The 27,973-nt window shown below is 34.2% G+C and overlaps 4 protein-coding genes and 2 long non-coding RNA genes across 6 annotated transcripts in view; 4 read left to right on the top strand and 2 right to left on the bottom strand.

Annotated features, from left to right (window-relative positions):
- Window positions 1-27,973, top strand: part of LOC133325629 (putative uncharacterized protein DDB_G0271606) — a gene marked incomplete at its 5' end in the record, with an annotated part of 110,062 nt that overhangs the window by 16,712 nt on the left and 65,377 nt on the right. The gene's annotated exons all lie outside the window — the stretch shown is intronic.
- LOC133325623 (uncharacterized) lies at window positions 4,127-6,061 on the top strand. Its single transcript, XR_009754169.1, has 2 exons — window positions 4,127-4,345; window positions 5,852-6,061. It is a non-coding gene; the product is annotated as an uncharacterized LOC133325623 (long non-coding RNA).
- LOC133325622 (uncharacterized) lies at window positions 4,141-5,882 on the bottom strand. The gene is made up of 2 exons (XR_009754168.1): window positions 5,800-5,882; window positions 4,141-5,092 (listed from the first exon to the last, which is right to left on the bottom strand). It is a non-coding gene; the product is annotated as an uncharacterized LOC133325622 (long non-coding RNA).
- LOC133325628 (kelch-like ECH-associated protein 1B) lies at window positions 11,570-15,163 on the top strand. Its single transcript, XM_061534349.1, has 4 exons — window positions 11,570-11,832; window positions 11,936-12,193; window positions 12,256-12,938; window positions 13,744-15,163. The coding sequence occupies exons 1-4, from the start codon at window positions 11,620-11,622 to the stop codon at window positions 15,161-15,163; spliced, it is 2,574 nt and encodes an 857-aa protein (XP_061390333.1). The 5' UTR covers window positions 11,570-11,619.
- Window positions 16,392-21,750, bottom strand: LOC133325620 (small ribosomal subunit protein uS11). Its single transcript, XM_061534344.1, has 5 exons — window positions 21,535-21,750; window positions 21,336-21,466; window positions 20,894-20,994; window positions 20,764-20,829; window positions 16,392-16,500 (listed from the first exon to the last, which is right to left on the bottom strand). The coding sequence occupies exons 1-5, from the start codon at window positions 21,732-21,734 to the stop codon at window positions 16,393-16,395; spliced, it is 606 nt and encodes a 201-aa protein (XP_061390328.1). The 5' UTR covers window positions 21,735-21,750; the 3' UTR covers window position 16,392.
- On the top strand, window positions 24,005-26,956 carry LOC133325617 (guanine nucleotide-binding protein-like 3 homolog). The gene is made up of 5 exons (XM_061534341.1): window positions 24,005-24,073; window positions 24,146-24,492; window positions 24,557-25,092; window positions 25,986-26,659; window positions 26,794-26,956. Exons 1-5 carry the CDS (start codon window positions 24,052-24,054, stop codon window positions 26,952-26,954), a joined length of 1,740 nt encoding a protein of 579 aa, XP_061390325.1. The 5' UTR covers window positions 24,005-24,051; the 3' UTR covers window positions 26,955-26,956.

Here is a 27,973-nt window from a genome sequence, read left to right as displayed (position 1 = left end):
AAATATACAGTTATATATTTTTTAAAATCAATAGTTAATAATTTCCGGATAATTTTGTTGGTTAACAAAATTTTAAGATAAAAAAAAAATCGACTGAACAAGATATTCAGGTGAGAATCTTTTATTGAAACATATTTTTTTAATCCATTTTCTTTAAATATGAAAAATATTTATTATATTCCATAGAATATAGTGGTAAACAAAAAAATACCACAGCTAAACTATTTGCTGATTTTTTTAACCGCGGCAATCAGCAAATACAAGCTGTGAAATAAAGGCGGATACACCACATATCACAAACATATTTCTATGGTGACAGAAATAACAAAATGAGCCTAAAAGAAACCCCACAAAACATTAATTAAAATCCTCAGGTTTGGAAAATAGAACCAAAATTTGAGTGAGTACCAAAACCCAAAAAAACTTGCTATAACCTCAAACCCAAAAGTTGCCATAAAGAACCATAATCTAATGATCCACGTGATTACATCATTCACAATAATTACATAACCATTTTGATTTTATAAAGAATATTTTAAGGCGTTAGTAATTGCATTACAATTATATCGTATTAAGGGTATTCACGAAAATATCCTACAATAATTAAAATTGATTTAAAATAATTAAAATATACTTAGAGAAAACATATAATTTGCATATAAAAATTCTATGATATACGATAATATAACCTAAAAATAATTTTTAAAAGAAAGAAATATGAAAAATTAAAATAAGATACCTAAAGTAAATATTAATCAATAATGCTAATTTAAAAATACATATAAATATAAAAACAGATAAATAAAAGAAATTGTATATATAATATATAATAAATAAAATAATGTAAGAAAACATAAAAATAAGTGCATGCTATTAAAAGTTAAAAAGACATGTTATATATTACAAAAAAACATATTCTAATCAGAAACAATAAGAAAATTAACTATTAAACTATTGTGTTAAATATTTAAAAATACTTCAAATTTAATAAATTGGTTTAGAAGAATAATAAAAAAATTTAAATTTGTAAATTTAATTAATAAAAAAACTAAAAATGGGTTGAAAATTAATTAGATAGCGGCTGATTTGATTGTGTTTGGGGTATTTTCAAAAATTAATGGCATGAAAATACCATGGCTGACTGAAAAACGTCATAAGGGGAGGGAAAAGCCATTGAGGTGTAACATCTAAATCTCGTTAAAGTGGAAATCTATATAGTGTTCAATTTAAACTATGGCATAATGGTACAATATTTTGGAATACATCCGATTGATATATTTAAACTTAACTTCTCATTTATTTAACTCAGTAAATTTCGTTTGAATTCAAAAACAGGTATAAATTTTATATTGACATTTAAAGCGGAAAGAATCCACCCATTTCCGGCGAGCTAAGCCGCAGCCTAAGACCTGCATACCAAATCCGCTTAAAACAAGTGTCACATCTGCACCATTTTTAAATCTAAATCGTCAATTCTTGTGTTTAGTTTTTGCAAAACAGGTAAAAAGAAGCAGACTTATTCGACAGTTTTTCGCCACATATTTTGAGTCTCCGGATTCCATGTCTTTTTTAAGGTTTAAACCCAACCATTGCTAGCATCGAAGTCACTCGGATTTTCCTTGATTTTGGCATGCAGAAATTTGGCCTTTTTCGTGAGCATATCAGATGTGATTGGCAAGTTCTTCGCTCGTTGATTTGCAAACCATTTGAACAATGCTCTTTCCATTTTCGGAAACTCCGAACGTTTAAGTGTCTTTTTTTTTTGACCGGGGGCAGATTCAGAATGTGCAACGAACTTTTTTATGGTGTATTCATTTTTCTTAACAAGAGTTATTGTTGATCTATGCACGTGAAAACTTTTGGCTAAGGAGTTAATGGTAAATCCAGCACTTAATTTCTATAGAATATCAGTTTTGTCTTTAATTGTCAGAAATAAACTTTTAATCCAATCTCCAATAAAACAACATTTTTTTTATTGTTTATTTAAAAAAATGAAAAAAATTAAAATAAAATAAGTAAATATGTAGTATTAAATATGTGTGACCTCTCCCGATCCCACGAAACTCATTATCATTGTGCAAAAACACGTATTTTTTTCGTACCTATTTTTTCTATTTACAATGTTTATCTTTTTTGATTACTAATATTAAATATTTCTTTATTTTTTCGCAAGAAAAACAATCACACGTGCCTCTCAAATGTTTATTGCACTATTGTTTTTGTTGTTATGTTATTTCTACGAAAAAATCACACACACACTTAAAAACCCTATTTTTGTGTTTTTTACTCGAAAAATAATTGGTCTACCTCACAGCCTATTTGTCTATCTGTTTTGTCTGCTTATGTCGTGTTTTGTCACAACTAATTTGTAACGTAATTTTCATTATTACAACAATGCAACGACGACGACAATTGACAACATATACGAGTTGTTGTGCACTTATCTACATACAGACATTCTCACTTCCATAGCTGCTAGCAACTGCTGCAATCTGACGTCTCTCATAAAACACTTGACTCCGTTGTGTTTCATGTTCATTCATTCATTGCGATTTTTAGACGCTGTCTAGGGTCTACGTGAGCATGACATTGCATTTTTTATTATTATTTTGAATTTATTAAATAGCAATTACTGGCGAAAGAAAAAAATGAAAGAAAACAACCAAAACAGACACTCAGAAAAAATGTGAGTGAGACTATGCATAGAATCACTTTCTGAGTAGATTTATGCGTCCGTGTGTTCGTCCATGAATTTTTGTGAACAAAGTACAGATCGCATTTATTATCCTATTTGGATGAAATTTGCCACTAGGGATACGTAGTCGAGCGCAAAAGTCGACTTTTAGACTTTTCGATTTTTGCCTCTGACCAAAAAGTCGACTTTTCGATTTTTGCCTATGACTAAAAAGTCGACTTTTCGATCTTTCGATTTTGTCAAAACTGTTCAAAATCGATTTTCGACTTTTACTGACTTCTGCAAAATCGACTAAAAATTTGATTTTTTATATGAATTATTGTGAACAGATAAAGTAAAGTTCCGGAAAGTGCAATTTTTGAGCAATTTGAGCTTTGTGATAAAAAAAACCTAATATTTATGAAGAAAATCGAAAGTCGATCTTGAAAAGTCGACTTTACGATTTTCTCTTAAATCAAAATCGACTTCGGCCTTTAGACTTTTCAATACAAAAAGTCGATTAATCGATTAGTCGAAGGTCGATTTACTTATCCCCATTTGCCACATGTGAGTCTAAACGCAACCATAGAGTCTAGAGTCAGCGACAGTCGTTTGCCGTGTGTTTCTTATTGGCAACGGGAAATCGCGACGGCTGACGTTCGCGTCTAGCGGCATGACGCTAGAATAGATTTTATTCATTTTTGCTCAGCGTCAAGGTATATTTAATAAGGTAGCCGCATCGGCCCAGCTGTTGGACAAATAAATGTCAAAAATGTTGTTGTAATGTTGAACCAAAAAATTAAAAAACAAAATTATGAATGAAAATCTCCGAATTTCGAAGAGCTTTTTTGGCAATACTTTTATTAACATTTTCTACAAGAATTTGTGTAAAAAAATGTTGTCAATCTGTTTGTTTTGGCAAAATATTTTTGACATATCAAAATACAACAACCGATGTTTGTTGTAGAAATTCGCCGATGCGGCTACCTTGTATATCTACCTTGCTCAGCGTCATACTCAAAATTTCTCTCTTGCTCTCAATTGAGTTGCCATATTTTAGGTAAAAATCAACAGTGCTACCAAATTTCAATGAGAATTTATATCAAAACATATGGCAGTACTGTTAAAAAAACAAATATTTTCAAAGATTGTGGATGTTTTTTAACGAATTAATAATAAAATGGAAGAAAAATAATTTTTTCAATAATTTTATCCAAGTTCCTTGACATTATTGTTTATTAAATAATAAATTGATTTTGGTTTGCACAACGTAAACTTTTCTGTCAGAAAATGAAAACAAATAATTGACATTTTGTGCCGCTAACGCTAACTCTTCCGTTTGGTTTTCACGCCGGCGAAAAAGTATGACGCTGACTCGTGACTCTCTGGTTGCGTTTAGACTCTGTCACTTATTGGGCCCAAGGACGAACCTTCTTGAAGAATGTCGGTTCAGATTTATATAGCTCACATATACAGGGTGAGATGAAAAAACTGCCACCAACTTCAGACTGCTGTCATTTCTAAGCCACTCGTCCGACAGCTGTTAAAATTATTCCAGTGATAGCTTATTATATTGTTTAAAAACATACAAAAGCATTTTGGTGAGAATTTTCCAGAAAAAAGTTGTTCGTGATGGAATTCAAGCGTGATAGTCTGATTTCTTTCTATTTGGTTGGAAAACCTCTAGAGGCTATCGTTAGAGCACTCCAGCATTTAAATGTGAATAAATCGTTTGTGTCTCGTACCATCGCTCGTTGCCGTGATAGTGGTAGCGCGTAGCCCGACTACAAGGAAGTGGACGGAAGACAACAGCAACATCAGCAGAAATGGTTCGAAAAGTAAAGAAGCGACTTGATTGAAACCCGCGTCGCAGTGGCCGAAAAATGACTCGTAAGCTGAACCATATCGCAATATTCCATTCGGCAAATATTGAAAAATGATCTCGTGGTAAAGCCATTGAAATTCGAAAAAGTTAGAGAACTTACATCGCAACAGAAAGAAAATAGACTCAAAAGAACTGCTTCACTTGGCCGAAAGTGGTGAACTGCGAATTTAGGTTTCTTCCGAGGAGAAAACATTCGTAGTCCAGTTGTTAGTAAACAAACAACATTATCGTGTTTACTTGCCAAAGAGGTCAGCTGAAAATATGCAGCTTCGGTTGGCCACCAGAACTCAAGCGCCGGCCATGGTGATAGTGTGGGCCACCATAACAGCCAATGGTCGCCCTCCGATCGTATTAATCGACCGTGGCATCAGAATAAATGCCGAATAGTATTGCGAAAATATTCTGGAGGGTGTATTAAAGCCTTGGGCACCCAAACATTATGGCCGCAGGTTTTGGGCATTCCAACAGGACTCAGCAGCATCGCACTCAGCACGCGCCACCCAAGAATGGTTATAAAATGAGGTTCCTCCTCGCTTCATTTCCAGCGCACAAAATCACCGGATACCAATCCGTTGGACTATTGTGTCTGGAGTATTTTGGAAAGCAAGGTTTGCACTAAAAAATACCAAAGAGTCGATCACCTCAAGCAAGCGCTTCGCCAGGAATGGGCCAAAATACCACAGAGCAACGTGTGACGGTTTCATTGGCCGTTTGAATTCGAACAAATCTAAATTTATTCTAAAATTTGATGCTATTTCTGACATTTTTTGCATTCATTCAATACAATTCAAAAAATATTAATAATTGACATTTTTCTAAATTTGACTGTTGATATGGTGCTCAGCCTTTCTAGCTCCATAGAACTATACCTTTTTCCCTTAATTTGCTGCAAATAGTAGGGGGTTTTTGCGTGCTGTTCTTAATGAGTATTTGATGAGTCTATCGAATTGTTTTGCGACAAAGTTCCACACCACACTATTCCTTGAACTTCTTTGCAAGCTTCCTTGCGAAAATTTTAGGGCTTTGCATAATTTTTCTAATAGGAATGCGCTTAGTACGCTTATTTTGGTCTTCTTGCTTTAACTCCAATCATAACTCGCTTTCTGCTCGATTTAATATAATGTAAATTTCCTTTTGCATAATTGAAAAAATTTCCGACAATTCGATCACACTTTTACTCAACTGGAGGCTGTAATTTGGTCATAAAATGAGGTTCCTCCTCGCTTCATTTCCAGCGCACAATGGCCACCAAAATCACCGGATACCAATCCGTTGGACTATTGTGTCTGGAGTATTTAGGAAAGCAAGGTTTGCACTAAAAAATACCAAAGAGTCGATCAACTCAAGCAAGCGCTTCGCCAGGAATGGGCCAAAAGATCACAGAGCAACGTGTGACGGTTTCATTGGCCGTTTGAATGTCATAATTCGCGCCAAATGTGACCAATTCGAACAAATCTAAATTTATTCTAAAATTTGATGCTATTTCTGACATATTTTGCATTCATTCAATACAATTCAAAAAATATTAATAATTGACATTTTTCAAAATTTGACTGTTGATATGGTGTTCAGCCTTTCTAGCTCCATAGAACTATACCTTTTTCCCTTAATTTGCGTGCTGTTCTTGATGAGTTTATCGAATTGTTTTGCGACAAAGTTCCACACCACACTCTTCCTTGGACTTCTTTGCAAGCTTCCTTGCGAAAATTTTAGGGCTTTGCATAATTTTTCTAATAGGAATGCGCTTAGTACGATTTTTGGTCTTCTTGCTTTAACTCCAATCTTAACTCGCTTTCTGCTCGATTTAATATAATGTAAATTTCCTTTTGCATAATTGAAAAAATTTCCGACAATTCGATCACACTTTTACTCAACTGGAGGCTGTAATTTGTTTTTGTTGCATACGCAATATTTTACAATAGAAAAATTAGAAATGCGTGCTGTCATTGTAAAAAAAATTCGGATGCGTCTTTTTTGAACACCTGTTTCTATAAGAAGGAGTTGCCAGATCGAACAAAATTTAACATGTGTTCATAACACTTCCAAATCACTTAACTTTTTCTGTTTATACCGCGCTTTTTGTGCTAGGCTAAAAACTTTCCGAACTGCCCTAGTAGTCGGCCTCGTCAGTCTATGATCCTTCCCTTACTGGTTATTTAATCTCGATTACTGTGATATATTATGAAGGCCAGATGCCCCATATACTTGAGTTTTTATTTCATTTTATACTCCATAGAACATTAGCCAATTTCTTCAGCCGCTAAACGCGTGGGTATGCCCACCCACTTCACTTGATAATGACAAATTATGATTCGATAATAAAAACATAAACTTTTCTCATATAAAAATTGAATCTTTCTTTGATAAGCTACGTTTATTTTAAGAAATATGTTTGTATATATATTTAATCATATTTATATAACAGTTCTTGGAATAATGCGCAGTTTCAAACTAAAAAGTCATGCCGCGATAAAAGGAAGACGTGTGCCATTTTTGCAGACATAATTAAATGCACAAAAAGAAAAATGCCGGTACTGTTTAATAGGTCTATAAAAATCTCATAAAATATATATATATATATATATTAAAAATTAATCATTTCTGAATTGAACAGGACTTTTTTCATATGTCGATTGACTTATAACACTGAGTAACCAGATGTTGTGGGTTGAAATGAATTTCTTATGAGAGTGAAAGTCCTTTCATTTGAACAGGATTGATAATCAAATCTTGAGGAGATAATAAATTATATGCTCAAAATGTAACTAGCTAACACAAAATTGAAATATCGAATGCAAGTTATCCATTTATAATATATTCTAGATTTTATTAAAATTGTAAATATTAACAGTTTTATAATCACTTTTTTTCGTTGAGTGTATATACATGTAAAATAGAAGAAAAATGCAAAACAATACAGAAAAGACTCAAGTCTTTTCGTAAAAAATTAAAAAAAAACACACACGTAAGCTAAACAAATATTGCATTATTGTCTATTTTGTTTTTGTCTCCCTTTTTTTAATTTATTTTCTGAGTGGATTTCACTTCGGCAGGGTATAACCACCCTGCAGTGATAGCAGCCAGCCAGCCGGCATGTAATATTCAGTTGCCGTTCGAATGGAATACTTACAGATACTGCAACAACGTCGGCGGTGGTTATTTATTCTAACGAGAAAGTTTCGAAAGAAATATTGTGTAAGGTCACAAAAAATAATATGCAATAATAATAATAGCAACAACAAAAATGTGTAAATGGGGGAATCTCCGTTAAATTGATTAATTTTTTTTTTTTTCAATTTTGAAAATGTAAAAGACGTCACATTAATGTTGAGTGCTAATGTGTATGTATGTATCTGTATTATTTATTTTCTTGTGATAAATAAACCAGTTGATAGTTGGAAAACCCCGATGTTTTTTAATAATTGATTTTAAATTCGAAATATAGAATTGACAAAGAACCAGTTGAAGCAATGGCATTTAGTTCCAGGAGTTTAATTCCGGACAATTTTATCTCAAATGTGTAAAAATGTGAATAAGAAAATATATGTGGAAAAATCCAAATCGAAAAAATCCAAGAAACCCATCGTAAATAATATCCAGTTTCTTTTTCGTCATTTCTTAGGGATTGGGTCTGAAGGTTTGCCAAAACTCAGGGACACTTTTGAAAAGTGGGAGACTCGAAAATCGATATAGACCTATGGTTCCTTCAACAAAGTTGCTTAGAATTGTCCATAGTATCATCCAAGGGGCTAGATTTAATCGACATAAATTTGGCCCCCAATCATATAACCATCCTGTCAAGACTTTGAATGTAGACCAATATTTTCACAGATTCCTCATATAAATTCTCCGGACCATTATAATTATGTTCATAGCCGTGCATGTTTATATTCAAGTAATTACAACCATTTCGGTTGGCATTCCGGGACAGATAATGCTTAAACTTGTTTCTAGATTTGACGAACCTTAATAGATTTTAAGAATTTTGATCAGAGATGGTCCGCCAGAAATAGTGACGTAAATGGCATACATTTCCGACGTCAAAAACCATTAGGTTTTTGCAAAATAGCTATTTCCATTAATCAATTTGGAAATTACGAATGCTTTATTCAAATTCACATCAAGTTTCAAAATTTTCTTCACCAAAAAGTTTTGAATTTTTTATCAGTTCTAGTAAGGAATAGTCAGTCTTGATTTAGATTAGGCGAGTTTACTTGCGGCAATTCTTGTCGTTCTCTTTTGAACTTGCTTCATGCGTCTATACAAGGCAATTCGGTTTCCAAAATATGTTTCTATTTGTTGTTTTTTCACATTTAAATATATATAAAACGTCAACAAATACGAAATACACAAAACAAATTGCCAGAAAAATGTCGGTACGAGCAATTTTTTTTTCATTTCTATTCCCTTTGCCCCTCTCTCCTACAAGCAAAGACTTGCCGCAAGTAAACTCGCCTAATCTAAATTAGGACTCAGATATATGTAAAAATAATATATATTCTGGAAAATTACATTTTATACTAGTATATGACGTTTACATCTTTTTGACCTAAAAACACGGACCATCCCCGAAGTTCATCCGACTTATTGTTTGCTTTTTTGGGTTAATTAGAAAGTCTGTAAGTCATTCACAAAGATGTAGTCGCCCAGCCAATAAAACAATTAAGCATTTATTCTAGGCTATTCTCGGTGACCATCTATGCCAGCAAAGAATAAACAGTTACCCAATTCCTATTGGACACGAACTCTGGACCCAGCTTACGGATAAAGACATCGCATATTGGACATATTCCACTGCCCATTTTAAGGGAACCAACACATTCTCAGTTACCAAAAATATAGTTTTGTTTTTTATTTGATTCGATCCTACACTAAATCTCAACAACTTTTGAAGATATAGCCGATATATTGTATATGAACTAGGATAAATTCAATCGGTGAATATCTTCCTTATTTTTGAACTTAGTTTGTGGTCAAAAATATTCGATTTTTCAAATAATTTGTTTCAAATGTACGCCATTTTGTTGAGTCAAAAATCCATACGAGAGCCAGACAAGTACTCATTCTAACAACGTTGGTATTTTCGGATTCCGATGTTCCAGTGAGGAGTTATCATGCCCGCGATCTAAAATATGGTCATTTCTTTAATAAGAAACCAGTAAGGAAAGCAGTAAAGTCAGACTGGGCCGACTATATGATACCCTTCACCACTTTGGGTATATTCTACATATGTATCCGAAAAGATGTCGCCTTTTTTAAGGAATTTTGTCATGAAATTGAACGAACTTAAATTTGTGATTTTTATGTTTTTCTGGAACCTATGCTAAATTTCATTTCATTTAGGCAAGTTTAGAGTCGTTTGCGCACAGTGGGACATATTATTGTAAATCGATTTAAAGCAAACTTGACACACGCTATTCGGTATGCTGCACTGTTTAAAATTTAATCTCAATCAGACACCTATTGATTAATTGGTGTACAATAAACATAAATAAGTCGAAATTATATATGGAAGCTACGATATATCTAGCTGACGATATACAATGCTGTAAAAACTTAAAGAATAATTTATATTTGAAAATACCTCGTTATCCCACAAAAAATCTGTCCAAAATCCAAATATTTGATTTGGTTGAATTCCAATTGTATTATCTGCTCAATTACATTTGACTGTCTGTAAATGAACGATAACCCAAATGTTTATCTCTAAGACTTGCTCTGCCGCCTTTTCGCATGTGTCGTTTTAATTAATTTGTCTAGAGACTTACAAAATTTTTGCGAAAGTCATTCTGTGTGGTGGGTTCTTTTAGAAGTCAAGTGATAAGAGGTTTCAGATTTTTTCCTTAAAAGGTAATTGATCAGCCAGTCATATTGAAATCGAAACATTTTTAACCACCCCTTTATGTTTTTTTAGTATCAATGTTGGCAAAATTTTAATTGCTTTAATTTTTTCCAAGGAAAACAAAATGTCTACATATATTCCCCTTTTCGCCTTCACTCCCAGCCCCACTTCATGGGACCATACGGTCGTCATAAATCTATTTTTAATCAGATAATTCATTTCTATTGAATGATAATAAAAAAAATCGATTTCAAATAATCAAAGTCTACTGTGAACACACAAAGTTTGCGGATAGTAGATAGATAGCATACCACTATTAATGATAAAGAAGATAAGTCGCATAACCTGAGAAGTGTGTGACGTACAGGCAAAAACATAAATAAGTATTATGATGCGCAAACTGTACATATACTGCTAATGTGTACGTCACATGTATTATACATAATGTTTACTTTAAATTATATAATTTATAAATTATTAAAAATTTTTTCATAGAGTTAATCATCATCGTCCAATCATACGAGGGCAGATTAATAATGGGTTCGTTCGTTTAATCAATAATTTGTACAAATTATTAAAAAAAATTGAGAGAGGATATTTGACTGCAGTGTTACTGAGTATTTGCAAATTCTTATAAGGAAAATTTACTCAGTAACAAGACTCAGTATGAAAACGTAAACAAAGTCCAAATTTGTGATATTAGACTTGAAAAAAACAGCTGTTTTCCGATTTCGATTGCTATCATGGTGACCTTATTAATAGATCTTGAGTAAGAATATTCTCATGATCCAATAATAAGGTCGTCCGATAAGGCCAGATGATTTCAGCCGAGCTGTCAAAATGCTTTCAATTTTAATCTAAAATTGTCTATACCGATTACTTCTAAACACGAGTTTTTTATTAAATCATGAAATTTCTTGTACTACCAGCTGATATTTAATCAGCTGTTTTGTTAGGTTTTGTAAACAAACAACAAAATTGTTCTCAATTTCTATTCATTTTGTCTTTAATCTACAGGCAATTTTCTGTATGCCTTCTAAATAGTTTAGACCATATATTCTAACAAAATTCTCCATCTCCTTTTTTATACTTACAGTTACTGACATGGATGCTACATCCGATAGTAGTCGAAATTTGTCAGGGGTCTGTCAAAGTGCCTGTGGTGGTTCATCGACCCTCGAAGAAGACCACGATGATCTCAATGCCAAAGAAGATGATATGACATTTTGTATGTCGAACTATGCAAAAGAAGCTCTCAAAATGATGTTTATGATGCGTTCCCATAACATGCTAACCGATGTCATCTTGGAGGTTAAACATGAACTATTTCCAGCCCATAAAGTTGTACTGTCGGCAGCATCACCATATTTTAAGGCCATGTTTACCGGTGGTCTTAAAGAAACCGAAATGTCACGTGTTCAATTACAAGGGGTTAGTATTTAGTATTGGATAGGATTTCCATTTCATACCAAAGCTCTGGAAAATCGATTGTCGACTAACAAACACAAAGGGTTTTTCTTAACATATTCATTAGGTGTGCCCAACAGCTATGGGTCGTATTATATATTTCATGTATACGGGACACATACGGGTGACCGAGGTGACGGTTTGTCAATTATTACCTGCCGCAACCATGTTCCAAGTGCCAAATGTGATAGATGCCTGCTGTGCCTTTTTGGAGCGTCAGTTGGATCCAACGAATGCCATAGGGATTGCAAATTTTGCCGAACAACATGGTTGTACGGAGCTGCAAAAGAAGGCCAATCATTTTATAGAACGCCATTTTACTCAGGTGAGAACCATGAACCTTAACTTGCTTCCATAACGCAACTAACCCCTCACCTTCCTCTCCAGGTTTGCCAAGAAGAAGAATTCCTACAATTATCTGCCTATCAGCTAATTGCCCTTATTCGCCGTGATGAACTCAACGTTCAAGGTGAACGTGAGGTATACAATGCCGTACTGAAATGGGTAAAATACGACGAGGAGAATCGTTATCCGAAAATGGAACATATTCTCTTTTCAGTACGTTGTCAATTTTTGACACCAACATTCCTACGCGAACAAATGAAAAACTGTGATGTATTACGTAAAGTGCCAGCATGTCGTGAATATTTGGCAAAAATTTTCAAAGACTTGACATTGCACAAAAGGCCCGTGGTAAAGGAACGTAAACCGAATACAACACGTATGATATTTGTGGCTGGCGGTTTCTTCCGTCAGTCATTGGATATACTCGAAGCCTATAATGTAGATGATAAAACATGGACAACATTACCAAATTTGCGTATACCACGTTCAGGGTTGGGTGCAGCATTTCTCAAAGGTATTTTCTATGCTGTTGGCGGGCGTAATAATTCGATTGGTTCATCGTATGATTCTGATTGGGTTGATCGTTACAATGCCCTAACGGAACAATGGAGACCCTGTGCCCCCATGTCAGTGCCAAGACATCGTGTTGGTGTCGCCGTCATGGATGAACTTATGTATGCTGTTGGTGGTTCAGCTGGTTCCGAATATCATAATACCGTTGAATAGTAAGTATTTATAAATTTAATCGTTTGTTTTATTCTGTACAACTTTAACTTCACCACACTGTGGTATAGGGTATTATGTCTTTGTGCATATGTTTATAACAGACAAAAGGAAACGAGATAGGCCCATGGTTCCTTTTCCATGTCCATCCGTCGGTCTGTTGATGTTAAATTGTAAACAAAGTAGGACATTTATCATCCCATTTGCAAGAAATTTGGCACAGCTCATTTATTTGGCCCAAGGACGAACCCTATTGAAATTCAGAAAAATTGGTTCATATTTAGATATAGCTCCCATATATCATTTCGTCCGATTTTATGTAAATGGTGTACCAAAGTCCCTATATATCTTTCGATTTGCACGAAATTTGGTATAGCGCACTGGATTGAGTCTAGAATGAAGTACGTGAAGTTTTGTGAAAATCGGTTCCGATTTAGATGTAGCTCTCATATATCTTTTCGTTCGATTTAGTGTAAATGATGTACCGAAGTCCCTATATACCAATTTGCACGAAATTTGGCACAGCGTATTGAATTAAGCCTGGAATGATGTGTGTTAAGTTTCGTGTGTTCAGAAGATATAGCTCCCATATATATTTTCGTCCGATTTAATAGAAATGACGCACCAAAGTTCTTATAAATCGTTGGTTCAATGTCATGTCAATGTTCTTCCAAAAATGATTAGGAGACTATGTAGAATACACCCAAAGTGATGAAGGGTATCATATAGTGGGCCCAGTCCGACTTTACTAGCTCCCTTACTGGTTTCATACTAATTTATTGCTGTTTTTTCTTCTTTCAATTCCAGCTATGATCCCGAACAAGATCGTTGGTTTTTGGTACAGCCTATGCATGCCAAACGTTTGGGTGTTGGTGTGGTGGTAGTCAATCGCCTGCTCTATGCCATCGGTGGCTTTAATGGTACCGAACGTTTGGCCACCGTTGAATGTTATCATCCTGAAAATAACGAATGGAGTTTTGTTAAACCCATGACATATGGTCGCAGCGGTGCTGGTGTTGCGGCCATCAATCAATATATTTACGTTGTGGGAGGATTTGATGGTACACGTCAGCTCTCCTCAGTGGAACGTTATGATACAGAAAATCAGGTATGGGAACAAGTGGCATCAATAAAAATAGCACGTAGTGCTCTATCGCTGACGTCATTGGATGGTAAACTTTATGCCATAGGTGGATTTGATGGTGCGAATTTCCTTTCCATTGTGGAGGTATATGATCCGAAAACAAATACCTGGGAACAGGGTACACCGCTAAGTTCTGGCAGATCGGGACATGCATCGGCGGTTATTTATCAACCTTCATGTGTTACGAATTTTATGGATTGTATGGATAATGATGGTCCCTCGAAATATGATTATGGTGGTAATAGTCCTGATGATCCACGTTCGAATCGAAATATGGGTGATCAGGGTGGTGGTGGTGGAAGGCAGCATGGTGGTGATATGGGACCGTCAGGTGGCTCGTCAACGGGAGGTTTTCATACTTCGTTCGGTAGTAGTGGGTGTAAAAATTGTGAAAGTGATATCAAGGTGGCAGGCACTGAAAACGAGGATGATGAAGAGATACCATGTACACGAGATACACAAAATCGTATGGGAATGTCGATAATAAAAACTAAAGCAAATGCAGAAATTATGCAACCTATATCGTCAACATCGGATACCTCTGTAAGGGATTTTAATATGCAATATGGCGGAAAAAAAGGATGTAGGGATTGTGAAAAAGAAAACACAACATCCATGGTGAATAAAATGAAACCATCTAGGGCAACCGATTCAGCTACAAGTAGAATTATGCAAGTTATGTCACATAAAAGAATACCACACAAAAAATCTCGCAGACGTTGGTGTAAACTGGCCTTGGGAAAAAGAAAATATCAGCCAGTAATCCAAAATAGTGAAATAAGTGGTAAAACACAATTGCCACGTTCGCTAAATCTACCGCCATTAGCCACAATTCCGTCCATTGGCGGTGAAACAAATGAATATCATCTCCAGGCTGCTGATGCTGCTGCACATAGGTCTAATGAAGCCATAGCTGCTGCGAAAAATTCCAATAGCAATGTACCTACACCCAAACGAAAATGTATCCTTGGTCAGTGTCGAGCACAGTGTGTTGCCCAGGCGATAAAAAAATACACAAACGGACGAGCGATGTTTCATGATTTTGTCCAATGTCTGTTGGAGAGAAAAGTGACCGTTATTTGATATGCCATATTTTAGAGGGTGGAGAGCAATGAATTTTATTTTTACGAAAAAAAAAGAAATAGAAAATAAACACCCAAGTGTTCCATACTTAATGTTTCCATATACAAACATACCTATAAACAAGATGTGATATCAGTTTTTTTTTTGTTTTCAAATAAATCATAACATCAAAATAGCCAAAACCCAGGGAAGCTTAACATTGTTAGAAAATATTTGTTTAAAATATTATATTTCCTATTTAAAAAGTTATATCAAAATGGGGAACTAATTCAATTCAATAACATTATTTTATACATTTTAAACAAGAAAATTGATTTTAATTCGGACTTTAACTATAATGTGACAAATAAGGCAAACAAATACAAAAGATTTGAAAAATTACACCAAATAATTTATTTAGATATGTAGTTTCAGTAACCTAGCCTAAAACTATGTTTACATTATACCGGATTTTGTTAACCCAGTGGGTTTCAATTGTCTATTCCATTGTAGATATTTTAAATAAATCCTCATGAAGTAGGTTAACCCGGTAAAAGGTTATAATGTAAATGCCGTCTAATACACCAAGTAAGCTCCCAAAAACAACAGTAACAAATTATTTATTTCATTTTAACCTAATTTTTTTTTAATTTTTTATCATAACCTAAATTTTTTTTCCGAAAAAATTCTTTGAGTTAACTTTATATCGATTCTAAGTATTTTTAATAGTTGTTTTGGAGCTGAAGTCCGATTTAAAATCCATTGTTTTTATTTAATTGGATTTTTTTTGTATTAAATTTTACTTTACTTTTTATTTTTTTAAATCCAAAAAATTGTTTGTCTCCTCTTTTAAAAAACAAAATATAAAATGCCTATATTATCATTCCACAAATCCACACAGACACATAAACCATATATATTCTTCAATAGTTATTATAAATAATACATACGCTGTATAATAATTTTAATTTAATTATGATTTATACATATATAAGTTATAAAAAATAATTGTCATAAAAAATTAGCATAGCTAAAAAACATACAAACAAACACTCCTATAATTACATTTTTTCTACTTAAAAAAACAACATATTTTAAAATAAATAAAAAATAGTAAATATACTTTTTTACATAATTTTTTATTGAATTTTTGCTTTATTTTTCCTTCTATTTTCTTTTTATTAAATGTTACAACAAATTTCAAACATATTATTGAATTTAATTAAAAAAAAACACCAACAACACTCCCCTTACAAACTTCTTTGTTTGCGTGGTCGTGGTGGATTCCATGAAACTGGTGTATTATCGGTTATCGATACAATGTTAAGTCCACTCATCTGTAGACCTTTAATGGCCGACTGAAATGAAAAGATAATAAAAATATGAAATGAAATAAAAACTTTATATTAAAAATAAGAATTTGTTATTATTACATCTTGGCTTAGAATAAAACCAGTAAGGAAAGTAGTAAAGTCGGACTGGGCCGACTGATACTCTTTACGAATCTTTCCACACATCATTGTAGGCTTAATTCATTATGCTGTGTCAAATTTCGTGCAAATCGAAAAATATATAGGGACTATGGTACACCATTTACATAAAATCGGACGAAAATATATATGAGAGCTATAACTAAATCTGAAAGCACTTAACACACACCATTCTAGGCTCAATTCAGTACGCTGCGCCAAATTTCGTGCTAATCGAAATATATATATAGGGATTTTGGTACACCATTAACATTAAATCGGACGAAAATATATATGGGAGCTATATCGAACTCAGAACCGATTTTTAAGAAACTTTACACACACCATTTTAGGCTTAATTCAGTACGCTGTGTCAAATTTCGTGCAAATCGAAAAATGTATAAGGAGTATGGTACACCATTTACATAAAATCGGATGAAAATATACATATGAGAGCTATATCTAAATCAGAACCGTTTTTCACGAAACTTAACACACATCATTCTAAACTTAATTCAGTAACTCATGCAAAATTTCGTGCAAATCGAAAGATATATAGGGACTTTGATGCACCATTTACCTTAAATCGGACGAAAATATATATGGGAGCTATATCTAAATTTGAACCTATTTTCACGAAACTTAACACACATCATTCGAAACTTAATTCAGTACCTCATGCAACATTTCGTGCAAATCGAAAGATATATAGGAACTTTGGTATAAGAGCTATATCTAAATCTGAACCGATTTCCACGAAACTTATCACATACCATTCTAGGGTCAATTCAGTACGCTGTGACAATTTTCGTGCAAATCGAAGGATATATAGAGACTTTGGTACACAATTTACATAAAATCCGATGAAAATATATATGGGAGCTATATCTAAATCCGAACCGATTTTTCCAAATTTCAATAGGCCCAAATAAGTCACATATGCCAAATTTTATCCAATTTGGATCGGACCTGTACTTAACATGGACAAACCTACAGACGGACAGACGGTCATGCAGAAATCGACTTAGAAAGTGATTGTATGCATATTCTCAAAAGGAACCATGTGTCTATCTCGTTTTCTTTTGCATGTTACAAACATATGCACAAAAACATAATCAGCCTTATTCTGGATATTCGCTGGGAGATATCTCGCATAAAAAAAATTTTTCGCTTTCACATTCTCGCCTTATTCTGAATGAATAGGGAGACGCAAAAAATGCGAGATGCAGATTCGAGTTTTCGAAAATGGTGGTTGAAAAAAAGATTCGTGTTGCCATATCGTAAATTAAGTTGCGCTGTGTGTGGCCATATTGTAATTTAAGTTGCAATGTGTGTTGCCCCATTGTAATTTAATTGTGTAATATTTTTCAATATATTATTTATTGATTTTTGTTATTAAAAATTGTTACTTTTTATTGTTATTTAAACTTTATAGCAATACAAATGTGAAATATCAAGAATCCGCTGTATAAATGCTTTGCAATTAAAAGAAAATAAATTAAAGTTTGAAAATATGGCAACCTACAATATGGCTTGTGAAACAGCTGTTCATTGTTTTGATGCAATTTGTTGCAACAACTACAATAGATTACAAATAAAAGAACATTTTTTTATGATGGCAAAAACGCAACGAATAATAGGAAGAAATCTGCGATTTAATTAATTAATTCACAGTTTATTATTTCACTACATAATTGTGTGCCTTTTTATTTAATTTTGATATTTTATCTTCCCAAATTCTTAAAGTGGTCAGTTATGTTATGATTTGCTCCTACTCCTTTATTTCTTCCTTCAAATCATGCACACGATAATTTTGAAAAAAAAAATATTTTTTGTTCTTTCATAATTTTTATATCAGTTTTTCACTCTTAAGCGGCTCATCAGGCAAATTTGGTTTTTCCATAATTTTTAAAATTTTTTCTTGAGATACAGATCCTCACACAAATGTCTGTATTTCGCCTCCAAAATGCATCAAACTCGACTTAAATATTCCTTATTACCTTCATACATTCTTTGGCAATACTTGGTTCAGCATGCATCGTTATCAATAGGATTTCCAATGGCATTTTATTGGCTGTTTTCCAGTTAAAAATTTGCTTACTATCATTTATAATATTCTAAATCGTCATAGAATAAGTATTGTGTAAATATTTTTCATAAAAATAGTTATTACTTATGCTTTTGTAGTCAACTCCCCTTAAATTTATTAGCGAAAAATTTCGCACAAAATTTCATCTCATCTGTAATTCAGAATACCTAATTTTTCGCCAAAGCGGATTTTTTCGCTTTCGAACTTCATTCAGAATAAGGCGAAAGCGAGAATGCGAAAAAATTCACTGGAAAATGTTGTTCAGAATAAGGCGAAGGGAAAGAGCGAGTAAATTCACATGGAATTGACATCTAGAATAAGGCTGAATACCTTGTACCACAGTGAGGTGAAGGGTATAAAAAGTTAACGATGTTATTTTACTCAAATCCGAATTGTTTTCGATCAGAAATAAATATTGCTCTCCCTTTTTAGGTTACCTGCCGACATAAACTTTCGAAACGCCGATACACGTACCTTCTATTTTTAGCCCCCTCTTTCATAATAATAAATTGAAAATATAGACTTTTTTATATTTTGGTCTTAAAATTCAGAAGGTTTCACAAAAAAATCATTTTTTTAATAAATAAATAAAAATATTAAAAAATGAATGTTAATACCATAAATATATCTGGCGACGCTATTAAGTCTTTTGAACTCGCTCCATATTATGCATATTAGCAACAGAGTATACATCAAAACAGTAGAAGTTGTTCGATATTACAATAGCATAGGCAATTTCAGCTTAAAATTGTGAGGTAGAAAAATGTCACAATTGTAAAGCCTTCTCAGTGCAATGTTCACTCGAGAGACTACACTATAAATATGAGTTGCAAAATTTAATTTATTGTCTATAAGCACTCCTAGAATCTCCAAAACCTCGACAAATTGTATATGAATTTAATTACACTTTAAATCCAATACATTAGCATATAAAGAGAACAATAATGCCTTGGTTTTACTAACATTTACGCTGAGTTTGTTATATCTCATTCAACTACTAACTAATGACATGGTGTGACTAAGTTTGAATTGCAAAGCAGCCCTGTCAGAAGTATCCCCAGTAAAAAGAAACTGTATATCGTCTGCGAAAAGATATACTGAGCAAAAATTGCCTATGTTTATAGTAATATTATTAAATAATAAGAAAAGCAAAACTCCACTTTTAACCGCCAACACGTTCGACATATAACCATTAACAACATCGCACTGTAAATAGGAGGAAATGAGACGACAAGCAGAGGATTGAAAGCCATATACATTTCTAAGTTTAATTAAAATAAATTGGTCCACCCTGTCAAACGCCTTCTCTAGATCCATAGAGAGTAAGACTGAGAGTTTGTGATCATTAAAGTTCCTCCTAATAGTATCCGTTACTCCCACCTATAAATCAGCAGTACTCCTATTCTCACGAAAGCCACTCTGAGCATCACTTAACCACTGGTTTGAGTTTATATATACACCAGCAACTGACGCTTCAATACATGTTCAAGCAATTTAGATAAAATAGGAAGAATGGAAATAGGTCTTAAGTTTTCAATTGAGACAATGTTAGCTTTTTTCTAAATATTCTTCAAAAATTCCACGAAAAAATCTTTAAAAATCCAAATTAGCAGCATTTAAAATATTGGTATGTTCCCGTACTGCAAGAATCTACTATTTTTTACTACGATAGCAAAATTTCCTTTATGTTATCGAAGAAAATAGTAAATTTATTCTTGCAGTATGTCATCCATATCCACCCGGATGTTGAAAGAATTTCAATAAAAGCTTTTGCTAGCACAAAAATAAAAAAAACTTGGTTAGCGCTTCAGTGGAAAAAATATCAAACCAACCAGTTTTTTTGAAGACTTTTTTAAACCCCATTTACGCATCGGTTCAGATACGACACAAGCTCATCTAAAATATAAAATGTAGACATTTTCTTTCTTTTTTACCCAGTTCAATAAAATTTTTGTTGTTTAAAAGGAAATTTCTAATTTTAATTTTGTTTTAAGCAACAAAATGGAATTGCAATTATGGGTTAATAAAGAATATTCAAAATGATTTACGTAATTAGTACTCACCATTCTGCCGGGTCCCAATCCACGAACCTTGACACGGATATTTTTCCAGCCTAATTCAAGGGCTTTCTGAAATGTTGAAAACGAATTCATAAGCAAACCATTTTTTTTAAATACAAATAGGGAACCTTACCCCGCCAACAGTAATAGCTGTGGCCTGCGCAGCAATATTGGTACCTTTACGGGTGTTTTTAAAGCCCTCACAACCGCAGGAATGTGTTAAACGTGGTACGCCTATAAAATATAAATAAATACATTTATTTAATAAGTTAAAATTATGGATAACTTGATTAGTTATTCTCAGTACAATTTTCAAAATTATTTGTGGCCGAAATGTGACTATGACTGTTTCAAATTAATTAATAATTTACTTGTATTGCTTCATGGGAAAATGCAATATTCTGTGCGAATATTTGGAGACCCATATCTCCCCATTGACAACATAAGATAAACATTAATCAGTAACAAAAGAGGAACACCTATGTAGACATTTCTGGGGATCCCTTAAAATTAAATAGAATTTGTTCCCCACTATTCCATGCCCAATAATATCCACAAGTATTTATTCCACTCACCTTTACTATCTGTAAATACAATAATGGTATTATTGGATGATACACGAATATGCGCTATTGGTATTTCATTGAATGGCAGGCCATTGAACAGCTGAGTTGAGGTACTGGCATCGGGAAAAAATTTCTCCTTTCTGGAAATATTTAGATATTTTATTTCAATACACTTTATAAAAATTACAAAGATCCACCTCCAACTTACTTTCCAAACAAGGTATCAATATCAATGGACTTTTCACCGGTTGTACCCTCATCACGACCTGGCATTGATGCAAGCATTTGTTTACGATCTTCAGCCTTCATGAGGACAGCAGAACTGTGCAAGGCCTTTGTCCATTGCTGTTGTACCAGTGAACGATTGGCGGGTTTGAGCAGAGCCGAGTATATAGTTTTCAAAGACATTTTCACTCAGGAATTGCCAAAATGGCCTATTATAGCATGGACAGTAAACTGGCAGAAATTTCGGCTTACACTCGAAACAAAATGCTTGACATTACATCACAGAAACAGCTGTTTTACAGTTGGATGGACAAAAAACGATTATTCAACTATCGATAGTTTATTTTTGTGTGACGTTAATATCGATTGCATTGTTTGCCGGACAAAAGAAGATTTACATGTGGGTGATTTAATTAATTGTAAATTGGCATATTTTGAAGACAAGATAAGCAGAATGGATCTGGCTATCGGAAATTGTGATATTTTTAACAAAAAAAGCTAAAACGGAATATACATTACAGCTTTTTACCGGGTTATCCTATTTTATGAAGATTTTTTGGCATATATGCAAAGGAATTGACAATTGAAACCCACTGGGTTAATGAAATCCGGTTAAATGTAAACGTGTTATGTTCGGTAGGGCCCACATTTTTAAACCACAACCAGGTGGTGTGCATTTAAATTCCTTGAGTCGATCGGGAGACGAATAATGGTTGTGGGGGCAACCCGGAAAATTCGGTAACAACCACCTATCAACGAATTGCGAAGGAGTCCACCAAAGTGGGACTGGCAGTAAATGGCGAGAAGACCAAACTGATGGTATGAAGTCCAGTAGATTCGGTCAAATTGTGGAACTTGGAAACCAAAGCTTTGAGGTATTCAACGATTTCATATACCTCGGTACCGCAATTCAGAAACAAAGTCACCTCTCGCCAGACCAAACTCACTCTCTACAAAACGCTGATACTACCCGTGCTGGTGTATGGATTTAAAGCAGGGTACTAGCGCAACCAGATGAGAGAGCTCTTGGAGTGTTTGCGAGGACGATTCTCCGAAAGATCTATGGGGCGATCTGTGTCGACGGTGAACATCGGCATCGAATGAACGATTAGTTGTACCATATATTCTTGGACATCGACATAGTCAAACGTATCGAGCTGCAGTTACTACAGTGGCTAGATCATGTTGTGAGAATGGATGAAGATGCCCCAGCTCAAAAGGCATATAAAAGCGAGCCAACTGATGGTTCACGGAGAAGTGGAAGGCCACGATGGAAAAATCAAGTGGAAGACAACACTTCGAAACAGGGTTTTTCAAATAACAAAAGCTGCGCACAAGACCGACGCGCATGGAAATTTTTTTTAAGCTCGGCTTATAGAACAAACCATTTTGTCTAGAGCCAGCTAAATAAGTACCCAGAAACATGGGCCAATATTGATTATTTTTGGTAGGGAAATTTTTCTACTCAATTGGTAGATTCTTGCAGTACGGGAACAGACCAAATGAGAATCCAAAATATCAAATTGCTTCCCTAAAAAGTGGACCAATATTGATCACTATTAGTAGGAAGATTTACTACCACAACACAATCTAAAATAACAAATTAAAGCCAATATGCCCAAAAACTCCAATATATGGATCAATATTGATAATTTTTGGTAGGAGGATGTGTAACCTAATGAGAATCCAAAATACCAAATTACAGCCAATTCAATTGAAAAAAAGGGAAAAAATTTTTAAAATACCGAATATTTGGGGGTAAATTTTTTCCCGGTCTATATCATAACGTGGACTAATATATCCTATTTTTAATACCAACCATCCTGGTGGTAATAACAATGTACATATGTCCAAAATATCCCAATGATAATCCAAAATACAACCAATTTGTTCCAAAAAGCATGCACAAATATCCTTAAAATACCTAATATTGGGGGGGTATCGTTTTATTAGGGCTATATCATAACCTGGACTGATATATCCTATTTTTAATACCAAGTATCCTAATTGCAATAACAAAGTATGTGCAAAATGTCAAAGCACTATCTATAATCGATGTATAGTTACTCTGATGAAGATTAGCTTTAAATAATTGGTTTATATTTCGAGGTGTTGCAAACAGAATGACAAATTAAAGATACACTCCAGTTTATGGTAGAGGGTGTGATATTTAAATGTTGAGTAAAAAAAAAAACTAGTTAGGTGTAAATGCACTATAAGACATATATCTTGCTATATTTACATAAACCCTATTTTATCACAAATCATCATACAGAAATGATTTCCATAAAACACCTGCAGTGTAAATATAGCATAATATTATTTTGATATGGCCACACGTCTTTAGCGTCAATGTGGCAACTGACATGTTCTCTCTCATCTCTCACGCTGAGAGAGCAATAGAAGCTCGTTGCTTTTGACATTTGTATCAAAACCATTTCATTTGGTTTCACGTGTTTGGTATTTTTAAGTTGTATTTACATCAGGGACCGCAGAAACCATGGCTTTAAAACGTTTAAAAAGTAAGTTTTTATCAAATAAATTATTAACTGATATTTCCAACAATATTTCCAACAAATTTTCCCTTCTTCCAGCCAAAAAGTCCAAGCGTATGACGGGCAAACTCAAACATAAAATTGAAAAGAAAGTCCGTGAACACAATAGGAAAGTGCGTCGGGCCGAAAAGAAGAATCCCAAGAAGGGCAGTAAGAAACAGAAGCTCATACAAATTCCCAATATATGTCCCTTCAAAGAAGATATCCTGAAAGAAGTGGAGGAGGCCAAGAAGCGCCAAGAGGAGGAGAAACAACGTAAACGTGAAGCCATACGTTTGGAGAGGAGTCAAAATAAATTCAAGACTTTGGAAGCCTTGGCCGATGATGCTGATATGCGTGGTACTGTGCACACAATAATGCATGAAAATGATGTTGCCAGTGATGAGGTGGGATAAATTGAAAATAATTGCTGTTGTTGCTTTTGTTATTAAACTTGTATTTTTCTTTCAGAAACAATACAAAACCTCCGATACCAAGGAACAATCGTTGAAACAATATTTCAAAGAATTCAAAAAAGTTTTGGAAAATGCTGATGTTGTACTGGAGGTTGTGGATGCTCGCGATCCCTTGGGTACACGCTGTACGGAGGTTGAGCGGGCTGTTAAGGCTGCACCAGGCAATAAACGTTTAGTGCTGATTTTAAATAAGGCCGATTTGGTACCGAAAGAAAATTTAAATGCCTGGTTGAAATATTTTAGACGTTTGGGTCCCGTCACCGCATTTAAGGCCTCCACACAAGATCAAAATACCAAATTAGGAAGGCGTAAATTTCATCAAATGAATTCGGAGAAAGCTATGCAAGGCTCCATGTGTGTGGGTGCTGAACTTTTAATGTCCATGTTGGGTAATTATTGCCGCAACAAAGGCATTAAGACATCGATACGTGTCGGCGTTGTTGGTATACCGAATGTGGGTAAAAGTTCCATTATTAATTCATTGACTCGTGGCAAAGCTTGTTCTGTGGGTTGTACTCCAGGTGTTACAAGGTGAGTTTTTTATATAGATTTTAACATTTTTTTAGAAGTCATTTTCAGGGTCTTCCATTTATAGAAGACCTTTTGAAGGTATTTTATCCTTAGAATCTCAATTTATAAAAGACTTGTTGAAGGTTGTCTATCTCTAAAAGACCTTCTATATAGAAGACCTATAGACGGTCTTCCATCGATAGAACCCCTATTGAAGGTTTTGTATCCAAAGAAGACTTATTGAAGATCGTATACCGCAAGAAGACCTGTTGAAGGTCTTCTAACCATAGGAGACCAATTGAAGGTCTTCTATCCATAGAAGACTTATCCATAGAACCTGCTGAAGGTATTCTATTGAAAGAAGACCTCTTGAAGGTCTTCTATACATGGAAGTCCTGTTGAAGAGCTTTTAAACATAGAAGACATGTTGAAGGTTTTTTATCCATAGTAGTCCTCTTGAAGGTCTTCTATCCATAGAAACCCTGTTGAAGGTATTTTATTCTTTGAAGGCCTGTAAGAGATTTGTTGAAAATCGTCTATCCATTGAATCCCTGTTAAAATTTTGTCATCTGTGGACGGTCGTCTCTCTAAAAAAATACGTTTTTAAGTTCCTCTGATTAAAAAAGTCCTGTAAAATATTTACCTTTCTTTTCATTGACTTCTATCCACAGACGACTATCTGAAATTAGACGACTTGTTATCTACATGCGACCCTATAGAAGCTCTTGTATCCCTAGAAGTCTTGTTAAAGGTATTTTATCCCTTATAGCAAGTTTTCTCCAGAGCATACCTGTTGATAGAAATAACTATAAATTGAAGACCTACCCTTTCATATCAATTCTGACCAAATGTTATTAATATTTCCTCTATATCCCATTACTAAACAATCTCTTTTTTCCCATCTCCCTTTTCAGAGCTATGCAAGAAGTTGAATTGGACTCCAAAATTAAATTAATCGATTGTCCCGGTATTGTCTTTGCAAACTCCGCCAAGAATGAAAATATGCCTGCTGTTCTCAAGAATGCACAACGTGTCGGAGATGTCAAAGATCCTTTCACCGTGGCCGAAAGTGTTCTGAAACGTGCCAGCAAAGAATATTTCTGTAAATTATATGATATCACCGAATATGATACATTTGAAGAATTCTTTGCCAAGAAAGCAGCACGTATGGGTAAATTTTTGAAAAAAGGTGTACCAGATGTTGTTGCCGCTGCACGTAGTGTCTTAAACGATTGGAATACAGGAAAAATTAAATATTGTACACAACCACCAGAGGTTGTGGAAAACAACGATGTCCATGTTAGTGCCTCGATTGTACATGCTGAAGCCCGCGAGTTTGATGTGGATAATTTCGAGCAGATGGAAACTGAAATTCTTAATAATTTCGATGTTAAAAAAGATGATGTTATGGAAATTACATCAAGTGGTCCGGTGGAATATAAACCAATGGATGATGATGAGGCGGAGGAGAAGGAAGATGACAAGAAAACAATAATTGATGAAACTGAAGTTCATAGTAAGCGAAAGAAGAGGAAAATGGATGATGAGGATAAAAAGGAGAAAAATGATCCCACTTTGGAGTTGGAAGGTAAGGGCGTATTAGGTCGAATATACTTAAATAAACAGTTTACAATTGAAATTAAACTATTTTCCATATATAGGAAATTTTTTGGTATTTTATTAAATATAATATTTATTTTTTCTTTCTGTTCTTTTTTCTAGGCAATCAAACCCTTAACAAAAACATCAAAGAGTTGATGAAGAAAAAGAAGAAACAGGAAAAGAAAGTTTCCAAAATTGCCGATGTCTTAGATAGCTTCAGTATAAGCACAAATACCGATGATAAATATGATTTCGATGAGGACTATGTTATTGATGAATAGACTTCCAACCTGGTTTGGAAGTTAGGGGTTTTTTAAATCGAACTTAGTTTTTGTTTTATTTAGATATTGTATCGAAATTTATTATAAATATAATTATGTATTTGCAATATACATAAATACGTACACCCAAACATACATATTTAATAAGGTTTTATAAAGCTTTAGTGGATATAAAGCAAATTACTAAATAATAAAAACATAAAAAAACAATTTAAATTATATTTGTTTTGACTATTTGAATTAGTGGGAATTCTTATAGAAAATGTGATGAGAAATTTAAATTATTAACAATTGGATAGAAGACCTTTATTAACAATTGGATTGGGTTACAAGCCGAACTATTCAAGACTGCTGGTCAGATGCTGGTAGCATGCACCAGCTGATTAGTACAATTTGGCTTGAAGAATGCATGCCCAATGATTGGAACCTCTGCATCCTTTGTCCCGTGCACATAAAAGGAGACAATACGATATGTGTTAACTATAGAGGAATTCGTCTTCTTCCCATCGCATATAAAATGCTATACAGTGTACTGTGTGAACGATTGAAGCCAATGGACCATACCAATGCGGCTTCAGTCCTGGCAAATCCACCATTGACCACGAAAAACACATCGACACATACCACCTATTCGTCGACTATAAAGTCGCATTCGACATCCCTATCCGTTCAGAGTTGTTGAAAGCCATGTCTACGTTCGGCAATCCTGCAAAATTAATACGGCTATGCAGGATAACTTTAAATGACACAAGGTCAGCATTTAAAGTCGGAAAGGACCTATCGGAGCCCTTCAATACCGAACCAGGATTCAGACAAGGTGACAGTTTGTCGTGTGATATTTTTAACATCCTGCTGGAAAAGGTCATACAAGACGCAAAGGTGAACAGAAATGACACTAAGTACACCAAACAACACATGTTACTCGACGCCGATGACATCGATATAATGGTCGAACATTGCGAGCGGCAACAGCCACATTTGAACAAATTGAGAAGGAGTCTGCCAAAGTGGGTCTGGCA

This window comes from Musca vetustissima, unplaced genomic scaffold (assembly GCF_032173495.1).
Source record: "Musca vetustissima isolate MV318-11 ecotype Yass unplaced genomic scaffold, APGP_CSIRO_Mvet_v1 utg36989, whole genome shotgun sequence".
Classification (NCBI taxonomy): Eukaryota; Metazoa; Arthropoda; class Insecta; order Diptera; family Muscidae; genus Musca; species Musca vetustissima.
This window is presented reverse-complemented; position numbering and strand designations above follow the sequence as displayed.